We start from the raw sequence: 23,431 nt of genomic DNA, 5'->3' as shown, positions 1-23,431 counted from the left end.
TGGGCTCTCAGTGTGTGTGGGGGCAGGACTCTCAGTGTGGGGGCAGGGCTCTCAGTGTGGGAGCAAGACTCTCAGTGCGAAGGCTGGGCTCTCAGTTCGGGGGCCAGGCTCTCAGTGCAGGAACCGAACTCTCAGAACGGCTGCAGGGCTCTCAGTGTGGGGGCAGGACTCTTAGTGTGAGGACTGGGCTCTCAGTGTGGGGACAGGACTCTCAATGTGGGGGCAGGGCTCTCAGTGTGGGGGCAGGACCCTCAGTGCGAGGGCAGGCTCTCAGTGCGGGGCTGGGCTCTCAGTGCAGGAACTGGACTCTCAGTGCGGGGGCAGGGCTCTCAATGCGGGGGCAGGACTCTCAGTGTGGGGGCAGGGCTCTCAGTGTGGGGGAAGGACTCTCAGTGCGAGGGCTGTGCTTTCAGTGTGGGGGCACGACTCTCAGTGCGAGGGCTGGGCTCTCAGTGCAGAAACCGGACTCTCCGTGCGGGGGCAGGACTCTCAGTATGGGGGCAGGACTCTCAGTGCGAGGGCTGGGCTCTCAGTGTGGGGGCAGGACTCTCAGTGCGGGGGCAGGGCTCTCAGTGTGGGGGCAGGACTCTCAGTGCAGGAACTCGACTCTCACTGCTGGGGCAGGGCTCTCAGTGCGGGGACAGGACTCTCAGTCCATGAACCGGACTCTCAGTGTGGGGGCAGGGCTCTCAGCGTGGGGGCCGGGCTCTCAGTGCAGGAACCGGACTCTCAGTGTGGGGGCAGGGCTCTCAATGTGTGGACAGGACTCTCAGTGTGAGGGCTTGGCTCTCAGTGTGGGGGCAGGAGTCTCAGTGCGGGGGCAGGGCTCTCAGTGTGGGGGCAGGACTCTCAGTGCGAGGGATGGGCTCTCAGTGTGGGGGCAGGACTCTCAGTGCGAGGGCTGGGCTCTCAGTGCAGGAACCAGACTCTCAGTGCGGTGGCAGGGCTCTCAATGTGGGGGCAGGACTCTCAGTGCGATGGCTGGGCACTCAGTGTGGGGGCTGGACTCTCAGTGCAGGAACCGAACTCTCAGTGCGGGGGCAGGGCTCTCAGTGTGGGGGCAGGACTCTCAGTGTGGGGGCAGGGCTCTCAGTGTGGGGGCAGAACTCTCAGTGTGAGGGCTGGCCTCTCAGTGTGGGGACAGGACTCTCAGTTTGGGCGCAGGGCTCTCAGTGTGGGGGCAGGACCCTCAGTGCGAGAGCTGGGCTCTCAGTGCGGGGCTGGGCTCTCAGTGCAGGAATCGGACTCTCAGTGCGGGGGCAGGGCTCTCAGTGTGGGGGCGGGACCCTCAGTGCCTGAACCGGACTCTCAGTGTGGGGGCAGGGCTCTCAGTGCGGGAGCAAAACTCTTAGTGCGGGGGCAGGGCTCTCAGTTTGGGGGCAGGACTCTCAGTGTGAGGGCTGGGCAATCAGTGCGGGGCGGGGCTCTCAGTGCGAGGGCTGGGCTCTCAGTGTGGGGGCAGGACTCTCAGTGCGGGGGCAGGGCTCTCAGTGTGGGGGCAGGAGTCTCAGTGCGGGGGCAGGGCTCTCAGTGTGGGGGCAGGACTCTCAGTGCGAGGGATGGGCTCTCAGTGTGGGGGCAGGACTCTCAGTGTGGGGGCAGGGCTCTCAGTGCGAGTGCAGGGCTCTCAGTGTGGGTGCAGGACTCTCAGTGCGAGGGCTGGGCTCTCAGTGCAGGAACCAGACTCTCAGTGCGGTGGCAGGGCTCTCAATGTGGGTGCAGGACTCTCAGTGCGATGGCTGGGCTCTCAGTGTGGGGGAAGGACTCTCAGTGCGGGGGTAGGGCACTCAGTGTGGGGGCTGGACTCTCAGTGCAGGAACCGAACTCTCAGTGCGGGGGCAGGGCTCTCAGTGTGGGGGCAGGACTCTCAGTGTGGGGGCAGGGCTCTCAGTGTGGGGGCAGAACTCTCAGTGTGAGGGCTGGGCTCTCAGTGTGGGGACAGGACTCTCAGTTTGGGCGCAGGGCTCTCAGTGTGGGGGCAGGACCCTCAGTGCGAGAGCTGGGCTCTCAGTGCGGGGCTGGGCTCTCAGTGCAGGAATCGGACTCTCAGTGCGGGGGCAGGGCTCTCAGTGTGGGGGCGGGACCCTCAGTGCATGAACCGGACTCTCAGTGTGGGGGCAGGGCTCTCAGTGCGGGAGCAAAACTCTTAGTGCGGGGGCAGGGCTCTCAGTTTGGGGGCAGGACTCTCAGTGTGAGGGCTGGGCAATCAGTGCGGGGCGGGGCTCTCAGTGCGAGGGCTGGGCTCTCAGTGTGGGGGCAGGACTCTCAGTGCGGGGGCAGGGCTCTCAGTGTGGGGGCAGGACTCTCAGTGCGAGGGCTGGGCTCTCAGTGTGGGGGCAGGACTCTCAGTGTGGGGGCAGGGCTCTCAGTGTGGGGGCAGGACTCTTAGTGCAGGAATCGGACTCTCAGTGCGGGGGCAGGGCTCTCAGTGTGGGGACAGGACTCTCAGTGCAGGAAATGGACTCTCAGTGCTGCGGCAGGGCTCTCAGTGTGGGGGCAAAAAATTCTTTGTGTGGGGGCAGGGCTCTCAGTGTGGGAGCAGGACTCTCAGTGTGATGGGTGGGCTCTCAGTGCGGGGGCAGGGCTCTCAGTGCGAGGGCTGGGCTCTCAGTGCAAGGGCTGGGCTCTCAGTGTGGGGGCAGGACTCTCAGTGCGCGGGCAGGGCTCTCAGTGTGGGGGCAGGACTCTCAGTGTGAGGGCTGGGCTCTCAGTGTGGGGACAGGACTCTCAGTGCGGGGGAAGGGCTCTCAGTGTGGGGGCAGGACTCTCAGTGCGAGGGCTGGGCTCTTAGTGCGGGGCTGGGCTCTCAGTGCAGGAACTGGACTCTCAGTGCGGCGGCAGGGCTCTCAGTATGGGGGTAGGACCCTCAGTGCATGAACTGGACTCTCAGTGTGGGGGCAGGGCTCTCTGTGCAGGAAACGGACTCTCAGTGCGGGGGCTGGGCTATCAGTGTGGAGGCAGGACTCTCAGTGCGGGGTCAGTGCTCTCAGTGCGGGGGCCGGGCTGGGCTCTCAGTGCGGGGGCAAAACTCTTAGTGCGGGGGCAGGGCTCTCAGTGTGGGGGAAGGACTCTCAGTGTGAGGGCTGGGCTCTCAGTGCGGGGGCAGGGCTCTCAGTGCAAGGGCTGGGCTCTCAGTGTGGGGGCAGGGCTCTCAGTGTGGGGGCAGGACTCTCAGTGTGAGGGCTTGGCTCTCAGTGCGGGGGCAGGGCTCTCAGTGCAAGGGCTGGGCTCTCAGTGTGGGGGCAGGGCTCTCAGTGTGGGGGCAGGACTCTCAGTGTGGGGGCAGGACTCTCAGTGCGAGGGCTGGGCTCTCAGTTCGGGGGCCAGGCTCTCAGTTCGGGGACAGGACTCTCAGTGTGGGGGCAGGGCTCTCAGTGTGGGGGCAGTGCTCTCAGTGTGGGGGCAGGACTCTCAGTGCGAGGGCTGGGCTCTCAGTGTGGGGGCAGGACTCTCAGTGCAGGAACCGGACTCTCAGTGTGGGGACTGGACTCTCAGTGTGGGGACTGGACTCTCAGTGCGGGGGCAGGGCTCTCCGTGCAGGGGTTGGGCTCTCAGTGCAGGGGCAGGGCTCTCAGGGCAGGGGCCAGGCTCTCAGGGCGGGGGCCAGGCAGCCATTGCTGCAGGTTAATAGCAAGGGGACATGACAGGTTCCCTCTAGGTGTATTATTCACATCCAGTTCATCACATTGTATTTAATTATTGTGATCATTTCTGCTTCTTATGAAAGGGGTATCCCCATCTCCAAGATCCCATCCCAATATGTAGTAGGTGTAATAGTAATAATTTATAATAATTTTACCAAATACCTCCAATTAGAAATGTGGCATAGTTCTTTTGATTCACTAGTTAATAACATGATTCCACCTATTGCATGTGGCATAGTTCTTCTGATTCACTAGTTAATAACATGATTCCACCTATTGCATGTGGCATAGTTCTTCTGATTCTCTAGTTAATAACATGATTCCACCTATTGCATGTGGCATAGTTCTTCTGATTCACTAGTTAATAACATGATTCCACCTATTGCATGTGGCATAGTTCTTCTGATTCACTAGTTAATAACATGATTCCACCTATTGCATGTGGCATAGTTCTTCTGATTCACTAGTTAATAACATGATTCCACCTATTGCATGTGGGAGAGGATCTTGTAGATGGGAATATTACTTTACACTTGTATAATACAAAAAAAGAAAGTGTTGTTTATAAGAAACTGGACGAATAAGAAACCATCTTCAGCATTGTATCACTTTATAAGTCATATTAATTATTAGCAGTTTAACAAGCTAGAAAAGATGGTGGAAAGTGCCTGATGGGCATTTAAAGGGGTAGTCCACTGCCTTGTGACCCTCCTTCACCTGTGCAATCCCTGTAACAAGGGAGAATAGTGATTTTTTTTATTCTACCCCGATATGGTTTCTCATGAGGAGCGATGTGGAGCTGGTAATAACGACGAATAAACGTGAGCTGAAGAAGAGCCATAATCTGCACATATTAGGGGAGATGACGGGGTCTTCCGCGCCCCTTCCTGGACTGTGTGACCATTTCCTGCCCGGCGCGGCGTCCTAACCTCCCGCCACTAGATGTCGCTAATGCGGCGAAGGTCGCATGAAGACGAGGGCGCCTCTTCTGTGTCTGGTCTGAGGTCTCAGCGTGCAGTGAGAGGCGACAACAGAAGAGCAGGACAGGACGAGGCCTGCGGAGCCATGGGCCGGGAGTCCAGGTGAGACACTGCTGCTGCGCTATGGCCGCCAGGCGCCTTCCTGCGTCTCCGGGGCTGGCCGGGCCCGCGGTAGTGCTGCTGCTGCTGCTGGAGAAATGGCTGCTGCATCCTGAGCCGCACTGGTGTATGGTCCCCAGCACACAAGCGGCAGGCTGAGGGGCAACCTCCGTGGCCGCACACCGGGCTAGTACTAGTCAGCTGGGCCTGGTGGTCCCCATCCTGCCCGTGTTGTGCTGAGGACTAGAGCTGCAGATTACTGGAGCTGGAATAACGCCAGGGGGAGGGCTGCATAGTGCCAAGATGGGAGAGGGTCACACAGCTAGCCGTTCCAGTGACCGCTGCAGCCAATCACTGGTCTCAGCAGTGATACTGGTATTTCCATCACTTTATTGCTGAGACTTGTGACTGGCTGAAGAGGTCATGTGCACGGATCAGGACTGCAGGAGGTCACATTGGGTGACTTTAGTTACTGCTTTGGTTTATATAATGTCTTTGTGGTTGGCAGTTTTCTTAAAGAGAACCTGTTGTCTTATTCATGCTCCCCAAGCTACAGGCAGCATAAATTGGAGCCTGGATGCTGCAGGAATGCGGCCAGGTGTATTTTATTCTGAAATGCGTTGTCGGCCTCAAGGATACTGTTCCCCTGCTACGTCTTAGACTCCTCCTTCACCATATCTTCTGCTGGCTCCTCTTCCATTTACTGTCAAGGTTCAGTCCTAGGCCCCCTCCTCTTCTCCTTATATACTGCCCTCATTGGACAAATTATCAGTAGATTCAGTTTTCAGTACCATCTCTATGCTGTTGACACCTAATTATACACATCGTCTCCTGACAACACCCACACATTACTATAAAATACCAGTGATTGTCTGTCTGGTGTCTCTAACATCATGTCCTCCCTCTGTCTAAAACTGAACTTCTTGTGTTTCCTCCCTCCACTAACCTACCTATGCCCAACATTGCCATATCCGTGTGTGGCTCCATCATTACTCCCCAGCAACATGCCCACTGTCTTGGGGTTATACTTGATTCTGATCTTTCCTTCACTCCTTACATCCGATTGCTCGCCTGCTCATCTCATCTACACCTCAAAAACATTTCTATAATTCGACCTCTTACCTTTTGACTCAGCAAAAACTCTTAGGCTATGTGCCCACGATGCAGAAATGCTCCGGATTTTTTTCTGAGTGTTTCTGCATCTCCCTGGCAGAAAAAACACATGTTTATTGTACATGCGTTTTCCTGCCAGGGACATGCGGAAATGGAGCGTTATTCACTGACATTTCCGCATGCGGATTGACAAGCGCTTTCCAAGCAATTAGCATCACTTGGAAAGTGCTTGTGACAACTAGGTCACACTATATAAATCCATGCAAACAGTGTGACCCGAGAGAGTGGTTAAAAATAAAAAAATAAATGTATACTTACCCTCCGATGGCCTGCTCACTCCGTTCTCCCTTGCCGGCAGCGGTGGATTGAATGACCTGCCGACGGCAGCGTCGCGTGACGTCAGCGCAGGTCCTTCAATCCACCGCAAAGTGCCGGGAAGCAAGGAGGAGCGGCGCAGCGCGGGCCACCGGAAGGTAAATATACATTTATTTTATTCTTTTTTTTTTACAGATTTTTTAATGGTACCTGGGTCCGGAGGAGAGTTTCTTCTCCTCTACACCCGGGTACCACCCGCACATTAGAACGCGCCAATTACGCAAGTACAGATGCAGTCTTGCGGAATTGGCGCATTCTAATGCAAGTCAATGGCGGCGAAGACGCAGCACTTCCGCAAAATAATTGGTAGTGCTGCGTTTTTTTCCGCAATGATAATCCGCAGCGGAAATTTCCGCAGCATGTGCAGAGCACATGCGGATTATCATTGGGGAGCATTGCTGCCCTTCTACCAAGCGTTTTTAATGCGTTTCCGCAGCTGCAAAAACGCTGCACAAACGCATTAAAAACGCATCGTGGGCACACAGCCTTACTCTTGTTTATTCTCGTCTGGTCTATTGCAACTCTCTACTGATCGGTATCCCTCTTACGAAACTCCCCTCTCCAATCTGACCTGAATGCAGCAGCCAACATCATGTTTCTGTCCAACCACTACACCGATGCCTCTACCCTGTGCCAGTCGTTGCACTGGTTATCCATCCGCTATAGAGTTCAATATAAACTTATCACTCTCGCCCACAAAACTCTCCACGGTTCAGCACCACCCTACATCTACCCTCTCGGCTCAGTCTGCCCACCTACCCGTGCCCTCCGTTCTGCTAATGACTTAAGACTAACATCCTCTATAATCTGAATCTCCCACTCCCGTCTTTGATTTCTCGCATGCTGCGCCAATTCTCTGGAACACACTAGCCAGGACAATTTGACTAATTCCCAATACCCACAGTTGGCCTAAAAACACATTTCGCCCCATCTCACTTATCTAACTATCCTTGTTATGCCCATGCAAAATTTTCTTTCAAATCAGGACCCTCGTAGCATCTGTTCACACACCCTCCCTCCATGTATTTAATAGCACTCTGTATATGTACTTGTACGCATACTGGCTGGTGATCGTTTCGTGCAGCGTTATGTTAATACCTTAGTTAGTATATTATGGCTGGACCATACAGTACAAGCACTTCTTACCATCCATCTTTCGTGTCCCCCTTATATCTTCATAGATTGTAAGCTTGTGAGCAGGGCCCTCATTCCCCTTACGTGTTATTCTGTAATGTCTTTGTCTGTACAAGTTCCCTCTGAAATGTAAAGTGCTGCGGAATATATTGACACTATAGGAATACAATTATTATTATTATTAACTACAGGAAGAGGCTAGATTAGTCTGGTCCCCAGCTGGCTCTTCCAAGCGCTGCTGCAGGTGATTGACAGGTCTCTCCCTATGTAAACACCAGGTAAAGACCTGCGAATCACCTGCAGTAGCGCAGGGAAGAGCCAGCTGGGGACACATCGGGTCTAATCTCATCTCTCTCTATAGCCTACGGATCTGTAAAATATATTTTTTCTGAAAAACTGGAGCGTTTCTGAGTAAAGTATACCTGCTGCAATTATGCAGCCAGGCTCTGATTCATTCTGCCCATCATTTGGGCACCAGGAAATTAGATGACTGGTTCCTTTTACATTACCAGAAAACCACTTTAGGCCTCATTTGAATATCACCCATTGTTTCACTGTTCCCATGCTTGTATTTTTGCTGATTGTGTGTCCAAAAAAAAGTGTTATGTCTGTCCTTGATAAGAGTCATGGGTGGATTAAATGGATTCTGTCAGTAGGATCAACTCTCCAAGCTGTTAATATGGGCATGTAGATCATAGGAAGCTTATATGAAGGGGGAGTTACCAGTGTGACATGTAACTAACACAGAACAGCAGAACTGAACTGTGTCTCCTACCAAACACGTTAGCAGCTGCAGCTCTCACAGCTCTGCTGTATTGCAACCCTGTCTGCCTGTGAGATGGAAGCTGAAGCTGAGAGGAACCTGCAGATGTGTCAGGATCAATCACGCTTGGCTCTGCAGTGAGAGCAGAGCGGCCATTACACATTACACTGGTAACTCCTCTCATTTATTAAAAGCTCTGGGGGCAGAGTCTCATAGTCCTGAACAGCTCATTTACATATAAAAAAATGTGGATTCCTATGGAAGAAGATATCGGATCGCAGATATTAAGATATCGTTTTATTCAGCGTCCTATGCCCATATAGACTGCTCCGGCTGGTTGATCCTACTGACAGATTCCCTTTAAACTCATCAATGTAAGTCTGTGTGCCTGTGAAACTCAGGAAACACACTGATGGCATCCTAGTTGCATCCTTGAGCTCTCCATTTTTCACTGACTGATGAGAGAAGCTTGGGAAATATGCAGCAGTTTTTTAAGTTATGGGTGGCTCTCTTGTACATTTTGTCATGATGATGTGCTTGTCAGTGAACCTGCATGATCAGAAGCAGATCTTCAGGGTTATTGTTGCAGTTGCGAGGATTGAAGAAAAACCTAATCCTCAAAGGTAATGGGAATATCTATTCGTTAAAGAAAAAAAACTATTTTTTTTTTATTTAGGATATACCCTCTAACCTGATCACATCATTGTACTGGGGAGAAAGCCAGATCACTGGTCCCTGTAACATTTTCCAGGGCTAGGTTCACACAAACACAGTTGTCTTTGCTGTGCATTGTGTCAAGGTTTCCATCTGAATCCCTGAAAATCTTGGCTCCAGCGAAGCCATTCATTATTATGAGTCCAACGCTGTCATTTTGGGAACGGTCTGATCTTGGTCCTGGCAGTGTTCCTCTTTTTCAGCGTGGCAGACATTGACTGACAGCCGGCTCTACAGTGCATCAGAGCTTACAGCTGCCGCTTTCAGTGTTCTGATCAGTGACTGTAATTGCTCCGGGCACGCCTGCATGACTGAAAGCCGTCAGGACAAGTAAAGTTCCATTCACTTTCAGTTCTGCATCCACGCCCCTTCATGGTGCTATTAACCTTCAGATTAACCCCATTTGTGGAGGTTAATAGCATCTTCTCCGGTGTCCAGTCCCGCTGTGGCTTATACACAGAACCCAGTGTGAGCGGGCAAGTCGGAAGAGCCATCACATGGCTCAGAAGAGGACCGGAGCGGCGCTGGAGACATGAATATATTAACAATGGTTATATATAACATTATAACCAATATATAACAACGGTTACTCTACACTAACATTTACACCGGTTTAGGGAATAAAAAAAATAATGGCAGCCCTCATAAGTTTAGAAAATCTCCTTCCTTGGTCCTGGGGGAAAAAAAAAATAAATAAATAAATATATATATATATATATATATATATATATATATATATATATATATATATATATATATATATATATATATATATATATATATATATATATATATATATATATATATATATATATATATATAATACTGTTCCAGTGCAGCTGTTTAGGATACATCTGCACGTTTGTTGTCAGTTCTTGATATTAATGAGCAGAATTGTGAATGCAGCTCTGAACTATAAAAACAGTTCAACTCAGGATCAGTGAAAGATAATTGAAGTGTATTCCAAACTTCTCCAATGTTTATTACAACTTTAATTTAACAGGAAAAAGATAAAAATAAAATCGTATTTATAATATGTACTTTTGTCTTGTCTTTCTTACCTAGACATTATAGGAAACGGTCATCATCACGTGGCCGCTCCGGTAGCAGGTCTAAAAGTCGCTCACCACCTGACAAGAGGTCAAAAAGAGACGAGCGCCGTTCAAGAAGTCGAGACAGAGATAGAAGGAGAGAGAGGTCACGCAGCAGAGATCGTAGAAGATCGCGCTCCAGAGACAGGAAGCGTCCAGTGTAGGTCTCCTTTACAGTTTTTATTAGTTTACTATAATTTCATCTGACATGCATTTGCTTCTTTGGAATTTTGTTGTATATCTCCTTCACCCTGTACAACTGAATGTGTTACTACAAATTTGTCTTTTATTTTCATTTTAATAGCCGTCGGCCAAGCAGAGAAAGAGAGCGGAGTCGGGAGAGAAGAAGATCCCGGAGTAGGGAGCGGAGGCGATCAGGAAGCAAAAGTCGCAATAAACGCTCACGGTCCCCCAGCCCTAGCAAGACTAAAAAGGGAGAAAAAAGGTAATGTCACCACTTATTGTCTTGAAGTTCCTGTTTTCCCTTATTAGTTTTGATCAGATATAACCTTAAAGGGGTTATCCACTGCTAGGACAACCCCTTCTTAAACTTGATGTTCGGTCCCGATAAAATAATAAAGCCTATACTCCCCTCCCGTGCCGGCTCCATTCCAACAGTGTTGACACTCGCGGTCGCGTGGCTGTGATGTGGTGGAATGACACGTGATTCTTGGCGCCCAATCAGCACAGGCATCACTGTCTCCTCCTTCAGACAAACTGAAGAAGCCTGGTATCAGCTGCAGCCCTGGCTTCCTCTATATGTTCAGTTTGAATAAAGGTGGAGACATTGACTCCAGCGCTGCTTGGGCATCGGGCATCACGTGTCATTCCACAGCATCACAGCCCCGGGACTGTGAGTTCCGACACCGCTGGAATGGAGCCAGAACGTGAGGTGAGTATAGGCTTTATTTTTTGGGGGGACAAACATTTAGTTTAAGAAGGGGTTGTCCTAGTAGTGGACAACCCCTTTAAAAGGAACCCGTATTAGTATTTAAAGGGTAACTGTACTATAAAGTAACAGTTCAGAATAAGCTGTCCTGTGTGTATATGATGAATACCACTTTTGGCCACTATGACTTGTATCCTGCAGTTTTAATAATCTTCTTCAATGCAGGCCCTATCTCTAGTTTGCTCTGAGCTGATGGATGAAAACTAGCGGATATGATGTCTCACATACACAGCACATACAGACATGAGGGATTCCATGCTTTCTGGTGTCTAATATAGCACATGTCCAGAAGCAGCAGCATGGAAGACATTATACTATGGTACTGAGCTGTGTAGATGTGAATTCACCTCTGGGATAAGGTAGAAGAATTGTTATAAAGCTCAGCACGGTCTTCCTCTCCTTCTCCCACTCTACTCCTCTCCCACTCCACATCCCTTGTCCATAGAAAATCTAGTCTGGCGAACTCTCACTGTACTGGCAGTCCATATTAATAGGATGGAGATGAGCTGTTTATTTCAGAATAGTTGGTGAGTTGTGAAGACAGGGGAAGAAGTAGCTCATACGTGGACAAAGTTTCATATATTAACCTGTACTATTGATTTATCCTTTGAGATCCTTTGTTCTCAGTAAGCGAGAGGTACGTGTGTTTACGATACTGCTCCTCTGTCAGTTGAGGCACAGTTTTCAGGAGCTGGGTTTCTTCAGACTTCAGCCCAATCTAACACATGGCTAGGACAGGATGTCGTTTGAACTACATGACTGAGGCCATTTTATTACATTCCTGGAGAACCCCTTTTAGTACTGAGCGATCCAAGTTGGATGAATTGCTGAAAAAATAGCAATTCTGTCATGGGTTTTCTTTTTACAGCATTCATTCTGTGGCAACGTAACCAATAAACATGATTCTCCAGTTCAGTATGAATTTTGTGCTGCCATTTTCTGTAACCCATAACGTTTTTAGTTCATTATTTTTCTGTGGCTGGAGCTTGTTTTTTGAAGTGGAGAGTTGACCGATTTATTGTTACCAATTTGGGGTAGATATGACACCTTGATGGCTTTTTATTTCATTTTTGTAGGAAGGTGTAGTGATAAAAAAAAACGCACTTCTGGTGTCTTGACTTTTTTTTTTTGACTAACCGTAGAGGTTAACTTTTATATTTCGATAGCTCAGACTTTTTTAGATGTAATGATACCAAATTTTATTATTTATTTATTTTTTTTTACAATCTCAGGCCAAAAGGATAGTGCGCATGAAAACAGACAATTACTCCAGTTAAACACTGTGGTCAGAGAAGGACACTGGCATTTAGATGGTTAACGCCAGCCATCGGAGTTCGGCTCCGGTTGCTGTTGTTAAACACATGCGGCCTATGTAATGTGGCAATCATTACGCTCAGCTCCTGAGCCCTCTCTACACACGAGCACCTCAACAATGACACATTGTGTTAAGACATGCGTATCAAACTCTGGCCTGTGGGCCAAATCTGGCCCGCAGGGTGGTTTTATTTGGCCTGCGACACCAGAACCATCACCACTATGTGGGGCCATTATTCTGTATGGAGGATTATGTGGGGCCAATTATTCTGTATACTGATTGGCCCGTGACTTTGTCCAAGTTTTTCATTTTAGCCCTGTGTGTGTTTGAGTGTGACATCCCTGCGTTAAAAGGTGAAAGAGTAAAGAAAGGAAAACTTCTATCGGCATTCCTATGTTAAAATAAATAAAATCACCCCACTACTTACCCCCAGGTCCAGCCCTGCCTGTGATGGGTTTACTTTATTATTTTTAACATAGGCATGGCGACGGAGTAAAGAAAGGGAAAAACACCTTTACCTGCTTCCTGACGTGTGCTGTACATATACTGCTCTGCAGGAGCTGCATTCCCGCAAAGAGCAGTATATGTACGGCGCTGTGATCGGGCGAGCTCACGCTGGCGCCGCCGCGATCACATGCTGGTGTCAGTTCTGTGTGAGAGCTGACACCCCGCAGCATCGACCCACAATCGGTGCTAGCACTGATCGCGGGCGTTTAACCCCTGTGATGCCACTGTCAATAGTGACGGCAACATCGTGGGGCATCGCAGAGGGAGTGGGCTCCCTCTTGATCCCATCAGAAAAAACGCAATGCGATCGGTCCCAGGATGGCTGTGGGGTCCTTCATCAGCCTTCAGGAAGGTGGCTGTGTCAGCTCCCACTCAGAGAGCAGATGCACTGCAGAGTATCAGATCGCTGATCTGACTGTTTAAAGTTGATGGCCCTTCCTGGGAGAATGTGAAAAAGTAAAAAAAAAATAAGTTAAGAAAAATTCTAAAAAAAAAAAGAATTACAAAATAAAGAACAAAAAAGGAAAACAAATATTGAAAATACATTTATCTGTGTTAAAAAAAAAAAAAAAAAAAAGTACACATATTTGCTATTGCTGTGTCCGTAACGACCCGACATGTAAAACTGTCCCAATAGTTAACCCCTTAAGTCAACACCATAAAAAAAATAAATGAAAACAAGGCAAAAAACGATGCTTTATCATGATACCGCCGAGCAAAAAGTGGAATAAAACGCAATCAAAAAGACACATGTAAATAAAAATGGTACCTCTGAAAACATCATCTTGTCCCGCAAAAAACAAGCCACCATACAGCTCCTTCAGCGGAAAAGTAAAAAAGTTACAGCTCTCAATAAAGCGATGCAAAAATAATTTTTTTTGTGTAAAAGCGGCAAAATGTAAATTATAAATGTGGTATTGCTGTAATCATACTGACCCGAAAAATAAAGCTGCTTATCAATTTTACCACACGTGGAAAGTCATAAAAAAAATCCCCCAAAAAACATTCCTGAATTGCTGTTTTTTGTTCCTTTTTCCTCCCAAAAAACGGAATAGAAAACAATCAAAAAATGTAATTTGCTCGAAAATGGTACTAATAAAAACGTCAACTCGTCCCGCAAAAAACAAGCTGTCACATGACTGCAGAAATATGGAAAAATTATAGCTATCACAATATGGCGATGCAAAAACTTGTTTTTACAATAAGTGTCTTTTAGTGTGTGACAGCTGCCAATCATAAAAACCCAATATAAATCTGGTATCGCTTTAATCGCACCAACCCGAAGAATAAAGTCATCTAATCACTTACACCTCTGCCTCATTATATGTATCCCTCAGGATAGGCTTAGGCTTGTGTATGGCTTAGGCTTGTGTTGGGATTTTTTTCAAAAGTAAAGGAAAAAAAAAATGATGGCGATATGGCGACTAGTGTTGAGCGCAAGTGCTCGCTACTTGAGTTTGCATCGGGTTCTCGGGTATGCACCATGTATCGCAGGTCCTTGAGTGACATGCTAATCTCTCTGCCCCATATGTTTTCTGGCTATTATGCAGCCAAAAAAAAACACGTGCGGATTGCCTGCCATACACTAGCAATCCCCGCATGGCGTCCGCTCTTGATTCCAGCCAATTTTGCTTTCAAAGTGTGACACAGCGCTCCTTCCCTCTTGAACTCTGCTGTGCGCCCCCAAACAATGTTTTTTCCCACATATGGGGTTTCTGCGAACTCAGGAGAAAATGCACAACAGATTTTGGAGTCCATTTTCTCCACTTGCACTTGTGAAAAAAAAAAATTTGGGGCTAAAATCATTTTTGTGGAAAAAGTTTGATTTTTTTTTTTTATTATTATTATTATTTTCACGGCTCTACGTTATAAACTTTTGTGTAGCCACCTGTGGGTTCAAGGTGCTCACCGCATATCTATACAAGTTCCTTGAGGGGTCTAGCTTCCAGAATGGTGTCACTTGTTGGGTTTCCACTGATCAGGCACATCAGCGGCCTTCCAAACGTGACATGGCGTTCGTTAATTATGGCAGCTAATTTTACATTCAAAAAGTGAAATGGTGCTCTTTCCCTTCCGAGCCCTGACTTGTGCCCAAACAGTGGTTTTCCCCCACATATGGGGTATCTGTGTGCTCAGGAGAAGTTGCACAACAAATGTTGGGGTCCATTTTCCTGTTACCCTTGTGAAAGTAAAAAAAAATTGGGTCTAAAGAAACATTTTTGTGAAAAAATGTTAAATGTTTATTTTTTTTTCTTCCACATTCCATTAATTCCTGTGAAGCACCTGAAGGGTTAATAAACTTCTTGAATGTGGTTTTGAGCCCCTTGAGGGGTGCAGTTTTTAGAATGGTGTCACTTTTGGGTATTTTCTGTCATATAGACCCTTCAAAGTCACTTGAAATGTGATGTGGTCCCTAAAATAAATGGTTTTGTAAATTTTGTTGTAAAAATGAGAAATCGCTGGTCAGCTTTTAACCGTTATAACTTTTTAACAAAAAAAAAGTTTCCAAAATTGTGCAGATGTTAAGTAGACATGTGGGAAAGATTGTGAACTATTTTGTGTGACATGGCTCTCTGATTTAAGGGCATAAAGATTAAAAGTTTGAAAATTTCACAATTTTTGCCAAATTTTCTGCTCTTTTTTTTTTTTTTTTTTTTTTTTTTTTTTTTCTTCACAAATAAAAGTAAGTCATATCAAATAAATTTTACCATTATCATGAAGTACAATGTCATGAAGAAACAGTCTGAGAATCACCGGGATCCATGTTCCAGAGTTATTACCTCATAAAGTGACAGTGGTCAGAATTGTAAAAATTGGCCCGGTCAGGAAGGTGAAAACAGGCTTTGGGGTGAAGGGGTTAAAGAGCAGTCAGGTCATCCAGAGATAGAGAAACCTTGATTGTAGCTATATGTACTGTATGTAATCTAATGGAGAATAAGCGGCTAACAATCCAACATTGGCCACTACAGGTGAATGGTAATGTAACATGCTAGCCTTGTATGTAACACTCCACCCTCGCTCATGTACAGGGGGTCCTGTTCTTATGATGTCCATCTACCCTAATAAGGCACATAGGCAAGGGTTATCTTTAGGAGACAACACCATTTAATTATAATGAATAGGATACCATTTGTTATTTTTGTTTGTGTTTTTTTTTTTTTTCAATTTTTACGTATGCATCATTATTTTTTCCAGGTCAAAATCAACAGAAAAAACTGATGTTTCAGAGGCAACAAAGGAAAAGAAAAAAGAAGATAAAGAAGAAGATAAAGACAAGGAGAAGGATGTCAGTGTGAGTATATGGGATGATTCGATATTCTAATAAGAATAGAACATGCATGGAGACGTGAAGAAATCCCTACAACTTCACACCTAATCAATTCTGTGTTCATATCAAAGCTCTCATTTTAAATAAATGATTAAAGGTAATTCTTTTTGCATATTTGTATTGTTGGCAACTACATTTTTTCAGTAGGGTAAGGCAAAGGCATATTACTACTATGGAATATAGTGCCTATGGTCATGCTGGATGTGGACAAAACATTTTGGCTCCAGATTGGATGTGCGTCGATGTTCTAGGGCTATGTTCCCATTTGTATTGGTATTTGTTAGTCTCACTTCTGTTGGTCTACAAATCTTTATAACCTGATATGCTATGAAAATAGCAATAGTCTTGTTAATAGCATGGTTTGACAAGAGTTTGCAAGCCAGCCCTACACTCACAGTCCACGAGCTGCCAAAGTAAGCCATCGATACCCTGCGGTCATATCACAGTGCGCGGATGGAAGCCGGTAACCGTGCGCAGTGGTGGATATTTCAGTTATATGCCACTGTCAGAAAATGGTTAACAGCCCCGGCTATAGCTATTCTCTGACCGTATCGGTTAGAGACAGATGCTCGCTATTTAGTGAAGGTCGGTAAGCTCCCGAGCTCTCTCCACATGTGATCACCCTCGCCATAACGTATATGTATGTGATCCTGCATTAAGGGGTTAAAAATAGCGAGTGTGTGTTATCTGAATTTGTTTGGCAACTGTCAAAATGAGTCTTGGTGTTTTAGAGGACACAACATGGGCCAGTGTGGTTGTCTTCCTGGCAAGGAGGTGGATATTGACTAAGTATGAATGTACTTTCATATCACATAAATCCTGGCTATTCACACCTGCTAATGTGGACACGTGATCTTTATCCCCTTAAAGAAATTTTTTTTTTTATCCCATAAACCTGTCTAAATGTTTTTATAATGTGCTTCTTAGACTGCTTCATATGTCTTTTTGTTTTATCCATGATAGGTTGTTAATGAGTTTAAGGATGAAGTGTTGAATATATTTTGCTGATCTAACCAAGTCATTGTTTTGCACACTCAGAATTTTGACCAGAATAAGCTTGAAGAAGAAATGAGAAAACGTAAAGAAAGAGTAGAAAAATGGCGGGAAGAGCAGCGTAAGAGAGTTGTAGAAAGTATTGGAGAATTGAGAAGAGAAGTGGAAGAAATGCGACAAGGAAAGAAATGGAGCTTAGAAGACGATGATGGTATACATATATTTCATGGTATTCCTTATTTTACTCTCTTTGTTTAAAATATTTTAATATTTAGTTGTTGTTTTTTTTTTTTCATTTTAGATGATGAAGACGAACCAACGGAAGGAGAGAAAGAAGGCCAGGAAGAAGAGGATGAGGAATTGGATCCTCTGGATGCCTACATGGAAGAGGTCAAAGAAGAAGTTAAGAAGTTTAACATGGGCAGTATGAAAGGTGGAAGTGAAAAGGTTGGCATTGATAATTCTTATGACTCCTTACGCACATAATGCATTATTACTGCTTAAAGGGGTTTTCCCACAAACAAAGTAAATTTTAATCAATAGATCTTAAATTATTTCCAAAATTTGATGTGTTAAAAAGAAATGTCCCTGTGCTGAGATAATTTTGTATTTGTGCCCCTGCTGTGTACTGTGTAATGTTATGTCTGACTGTACAGGGACATGGTATGATCATACCACATCTCCTGGCCAGGGAAAAACCAAAAACAAGCAAAATACCCAAATAACTGGAAGTAAATGGGTAAATCGCACAGTGCAAAAATAATAATAAATAATAAAGGGTATTTAGTTAATTTAATTTTGATCAAAATAATGTAAAAGCCATCCCACCACGTCACGGTAACCCTTATGGGACAGTCCTAACTCTAATATTAAAACCTTACCATTTGTCAAATGATATACATATGGACAAGGGCAGAGAGACTGAACCCGTAGTAGAGACATGGACCTGAGAGGCAGAATGAACCTTTCAGCTCAGACAAAGGGCCGCCATACCCTTATATGCACTAAAGCACACTAAACTGCAAAGAAAAAAACTGTGAGTCTGAACTGAAACGTAAATTGATGTCCATGCAAAATGTAAATGCATGTTCACATAAGGCCACTAGACAGAGAAAAACCAAAAACAAGCAAAATACCCAAATAAATGGATAGATCGCACAGTGCAAAAATAATGATACATAATAAAGGGTATTTAGTTAACATAGCTTTTACATTATTTTGATCAAAATTATGTTAACTAAATACCCTTTATTATGTATCATTATTTTTGCACTGTGCGATCTATCCATTTATTTGGGTATTTTGCTTGTTTTTGGTTTTTCTCTGTCTAGTGGCCTTATGTGAACATGCATTTACATTTTGCATGGACATCAATTTACGTTTCAGTTCAGACTCAGTTTTTTTCTTTGCAGTTTAGTGTGCTTTAGTGCATATAAGGGTATGGCGGCCCTTTGTCTGAGCTGAAAGGTTCATTCTGCCTCTCAGGTCCATGTCTCTACTACGGGTTCAGTCTCTCTGCCCTTGTCCATATGTATGTCATTTGACAAATGGTAAGGTTTTAATATTAGAGTTAGGACTGTCCCATAAGGGTTACCGTGACGTGGCGAGATAATTTTGATCAAAATAATGTAAAAGCTATCTCGCCACGTCACGGTAACCCTTATGGGACAGTCCTAACTCTAATATTAAAACCTTACCATTTGTCAAGTGACATACATATGGACAAGGGCAGAGAGACTGAACCCGTAGTGGAGACATAGACCTGAGAGGCTGGACAAGGGAAAACACAAGAGTATACAGATATTACAGCACAGGATCACAGCTGATGCTTTCTGTGAGGTAAAACATGTTTCAAAACAGGCAGTGAAATGTTTTACCTCACAGAAAGCATAATTTGCGATCACGTACTACTCTGTCTGTATATTCTCTTTTGGGCTATTTGTAAAGAATTAATTTGGATATCTTGTATAGAAAGTACAAAAACTTTTTAATTCTAGTATTTTAATAGTGTGTGAACACACAATGAATGGCCAGACAGCAGAATTGTGACATTACTTAAGAATGGAACTTAAAGTGGTGCAAGGTTTCAAGTAAACTTACAGATATTTACAGGTTAAATTTCCAGAAAGGCTCTATAGCTGTTCTCATACTACTACTAATCTGCTTTAATCCTATACACTGCCCTGTCAGCCCAATTTCAGCCCCCCTCTTGTGGTTCCAGCTGTTACAATTTCCCTATTTGTTCTGACACAGACAGGAACTTCCTCATCCTGCCTGCCATTAAAGAGAACCTGTCAGCTGGATTTAGCCCTATAAACTTAAGGCATCGCTATAATGGCACTGTGATGCTGATTAATATGATACCTGGTGTGAAGGGATCCGCTCAGTGGCTGCTGAATGCTCAGCTTATGAAGTTTTCATAAAATTACGCCTTGTGTGCTTGGGGGCAGGGTCGTCTTCTGTTTTCTCTGCCCCCCCCCACCTCACCCACCAGCTTCCTCTGTTTCTTGTGCAGGTCACTGATTATTCGGTGAACTTCCTCCTTTTTAAAAATTCGCACCGCCTCCATCCGTGTGTGGGCGGCGTGTGCGCAGTGGGAGCCAGCATCCGGTGTACAGGACTTCAATAAAATGGTGCTGGATGCAGCGCATGCGCAGATCGATATTTCTACTCTGAACTGAGCCAAGATCTCGATCTGTGCATGTGCCTTCTCCGGCTCCATTTTATTGAATCCTGCACACAGGACGCCGACTCCCACTGCGCACGCGCCGCCCACACAATGATGGCAGCAGCGTGGAATCCTAAAAAGGGTGGGAGGGATGCAGAGAAAACCAAAGAAGACCCTGCTCGAACGTCCCACCCCCGAAACACACAAGACGTCATTTTCTGAAAGCTTCATAAGGCGAGTATTCAGCAGCCACTGAGCGGATCCCTTCACATCAGGCATCATATTAATCGGCATCACAGCGCCTTTACAGCCATGCCTTTTAGTTTTTTAGGGCTAAATCCTGCTGACAGGTTCTCTTCAAATGAAGAGGGTTGGCTGTCAGGCACTGTTCCTCATCTACATCAGCCCCCATGTTTATACTTCAGCCATGAAAAGCCTTACATTTTGTAATGTTTTGTTGTGTTTTTTTTTCTCTCAGAAAACTGGCTTAACAGTAACAAAGGTAGTTACTGTGGTGACAACTAAAAAGGCTGATGAAGAGACCACAAAGAAGAAAGGAGAGCTTATGGAGAATGACCAAGATGCTATGGAGGTAATTATATTTGATTGTTTCCAAACACAATTAAAGCCGCACAAGCCCTTCAATATACATTTAGACATGTTATAATTATGTAGAAATTCAGGTGTTTATTATAAATTCATCTGTGTAGACATGGGAGTATCATGAGAAGAGGAAGGGGTGCAAAACAATGTTCTATGTCATGCATGGGACCCAAGATGGTGCAGCAGAAGCGGATTCATTTTAATTGTTTTAACACGTTATGTGTAGTCCACTGTTACCACTTGGCTTATCGATTAACCCCTTCCCACAAACACATAACTGTACATCCAGATTGTAGGTAATTTTATGCAATTGAAAGTACAGTTAAGTCTTGTAGATGGCACAGGAATTAAGCCCATGACAGCCACAGCAGGAGCCTGTTATACACAGCTGAGCTCCTGCTATGTGTGGTGGGACCGGACCTTGCTACGATCCCAGTACTTTAAAGCGAACCTGTCAGTAGGATTTTGCGAAGTAAACTACAGGCATTGTCATGTTGGGGTTGCTGCAATGATTAAAGTGATACCTGAGATGAAGAATTCCATCGTGTGGTTCTTGTGTAATCAGTGTTTGTGGTTTTGAGTTAAAGAAGTTGTCCACTACTTTTTAAAATTGCGCCAATGTATTGGCCCTGTGATTATAAGACTTTGTGTAATTACCTTTGGTAGTCTTTATTGCCTGTGAGCAGCGCTATCCTTGGCCGCTCACAGGCATCACGTGACCTCCCACTGATGTCACGTCAAGTGGGCGGGGTTACCCCGCGCATCACACCCAGCATCCACCGCGCTCTAAAAAGTGAAACTCATATATTATATAGTCATTACAAATAGAGTGATCTAGTCCAAGTGTTTTATTTCTGTTAATGTTGATGATTATGGCTTACAGCCAATGAAAACACAAAACTCATTATCTCAGTAAATTAGAACAATTAGCAAAAATTACCTGCAAAGGATCCACAATCATGGGGGAAGACTGCTGACTTGACAGATGTCCAGAAGGCAGTCATTGACACACTCCTCAAGGTCGCAGAGTTCCAATTTTCATTTGGAAATCAAGGTCCCAAGAGTCTGGAGGAAGAGTGGAGAGGCCACAATCCAAGCTGCTTGAGGTCTAGTGTGAAGTTTCCACAATCAGTGATGGTTTGGGGAGCCATGTCATCTGCTAGGTGTATGGCCACTGTGTTTTATCAAGACCAAAGTCAGCGCAGCCGTCTACCAGGAAATTTAAGAGCACTTCATGCTTCCCTCTGCCGACAAGCTTTTTGGAGATGGAAATTTCATTCTCCAGCAGGACTTGGCACCTGTCCACACTGTCAAAAGTACCAATACCTGGTTTACAAACAACAGTATCACTGTGCTTGATTGGCCAGCAAACTCGCCTGACCTTAACCCTATAGAGAATCTATGGGGTATTGTCAAGAGGAAGATGAGACACCAGACCCAACAATGCAGACGAGTTGAAGGCTGCTATCAAAGCAACCTGGACTTCCATAACACCTCAGCAGTGCCACAGGCTGATCGCCTCCATGCCACGCCGCATTGATGCAGTAATTGATCCAAAATGAGCCCCGACCAAGTATTGAGGGCATTTACTGAACATACATTTCAGTAGGCCAAAATTTCGGATTTTAAAAACATTTTTCAAGTTGTTATAAAGTATTCTAATTTACTGAGATAATGACTTTTGTGTTGTCATTGGCTGTAAGCCATAATCATCAACATTAACAGAAATAAACACTTTAAATAGATCACTCTGTTTGTAATGACTCTATATAATCTAGGAGTTTCACTTTTTGTATTGAAGAACTGAAATAAATTAACTTTTTGAGGATATTCTAATTTAGTGAGATGCACCTGTATGTCCTCAAAACGATCTGCTTCTTTCTCTGCCAACGTTGATCAGTCATTATCAAAATTCTTAATTCTAAGGTAAAATCTGTATTCAGTGAAGACACTTTCCCATTGCTGAGATAGATGACAATTACTACTGAAAACTTTCTAGCTATATGGGAGGATGAAGGAGGAGCTGTGTCTCCAAAGAATCTTATAAGTAGCAGCTGAATACAGATTTTCTCAGAATTGAGAATTTTGATAATGACTAATCAATTTTGGCAGAGAAAGAAGCCAAATGCTCTGATAAGATATATCACAAAGTTTTTTATTTTCATGTTAGAACGGTTACTCTGTTTTCTTTTTTTTATGGGGTTTAACACTAACAAAATAGATTTTCAAACAGAACTTAAAAATTATTAACTGTAAAATAACAGGGTTGGGAGGGTAGGAAAAAGAAGTCTAGGTAGTTGAGATAAAGGTGTGAAGAAAATAACAGGGATGGATGAGGCGGAAAGGGGGAAGGAAACAGGAAAACAGAGGAGGGAAAGGGAAAAAGGGAGTCAACTACTTAACCGCTTCCCGACCGCCCACTGTAGATAAACGTCGGCGCTTGCTGGGCTCTGTGCAGCGCCGACGTTTAAAAACGGTGGGTGGTCTCGCAGCGCTCAGGACCCCCAGGGTCCTGCAAGCGCTGTGGGAGCAGTGCAGAGCGTTAGCTCTGACAGGGACCATCATCGGGACCTGATTAGATCAGGTCCCAGTGATGTTAACCCTTTGCTGTCTTCTATATGCCGCGATCTATAGTGATCGCGGCATATAGAAGACAGCAGGAGGAGAGGGGGTCGTCCACTTACCTCTCCGACGACCCCTTGATTCCTTTCAGGACCTGGCGTTGCTATGGCAGCTGGAGGTCACATGACCGCCTCCAGCTCTGCCATATATGGTGTCCTTCCTGCCTGGCTTCAGCCTGCAAGCTGATGCCAGGCAGGAGACTGTGAAACAGTCAGTGAAGATCTCCTATAATGTAATACATGTCTATTACATTACATGAGATCAGGGATCAGAAAAATAAAAATTAACCACTTCGCGCCAGAGCCTGTTTTTGCCTTCGTGACCAGGCCAATTTTTTCAATTCTGACCACTGCCAGTTTATGAAGTAATTACCCTGGAACGCTTCAATGTATTCCCCCTGATTCTGAGATTGTTTTTTCGTGACATATTGTACTTCATGATAGTGGTAAAATTTCTTCGATATCACTTGCGTTTATTTGTGAAAAAATCAGAAATTTGGCGAAAATTTTGAAAATTTTGCAATTTTCAAACTT

The 23,431-nt window shown here is 45.5% G+C and overlaps 1 protein-coding gene across 1 annotated transcript in view; it reads left to right on the top strand.

Annotated features, from left to right (window-relative positions):
- The first annotated feature begins 4,548 nt into the window (after positions 1-4,548).
- DDX46 (DEAD-box helicase 46) overlaps positions 4,549-23,431 on the top strand; it is a 102,839-nt gene continuing 83,956 nt past the window's right edge. Inside the window, exons 1-7 of the mRNA XM_073649554.1 lie at positions 4,549-4,726; positions 9,888-10,073; positions 10,218-10,358; positions 15,880-15,976; positions 17,051-17,216; positions 17,307-17,452; positions 20,152-20,265. Coding sequence (XP_073505655.1) covers positions 4,587-4,726; positions 9,888-10,073; positions 10,218-10,358; positions 15,880-15,976; positions 17,051-17,216; positions 17,307-17,452; positions 20,152-20,265 — 990 coding nt within the window. The 5' untranslated portion in view covers positions 4,549-4,586. The remainder of the gene's footprint in view (positions 4,727-9,887; positions 10,074-10,217; positions 10,359-15,879; positions 15,977-17,050; positions 17,217-17,306; positions 17,453-20,151; positions 20,266-23,431) is intronic.

Source organism: Phyllobates terribilis, unplaced genomic scaffold, assembly GCF_046119375.1.
Source record: "Phyllobates terribilis strain yellow unplaced genomic scaffold, ASM4611937v1 Scaffold_10__3_contigs__length_209671492, whole genome shotgun sequence".
In the NCBI taxonomy this organism is placed as follows: Eukaryota; Metazoa; Chordata; class Amphibia; order Anura; family Dendrobatidae; genus Phyllobates; species Phyllobates terribilis.
The sequence above is the reverse complement of the archived record's forward strand: the minus strand, read 5'-3'. Positions and strand labels throughout refer to the sequence as shown.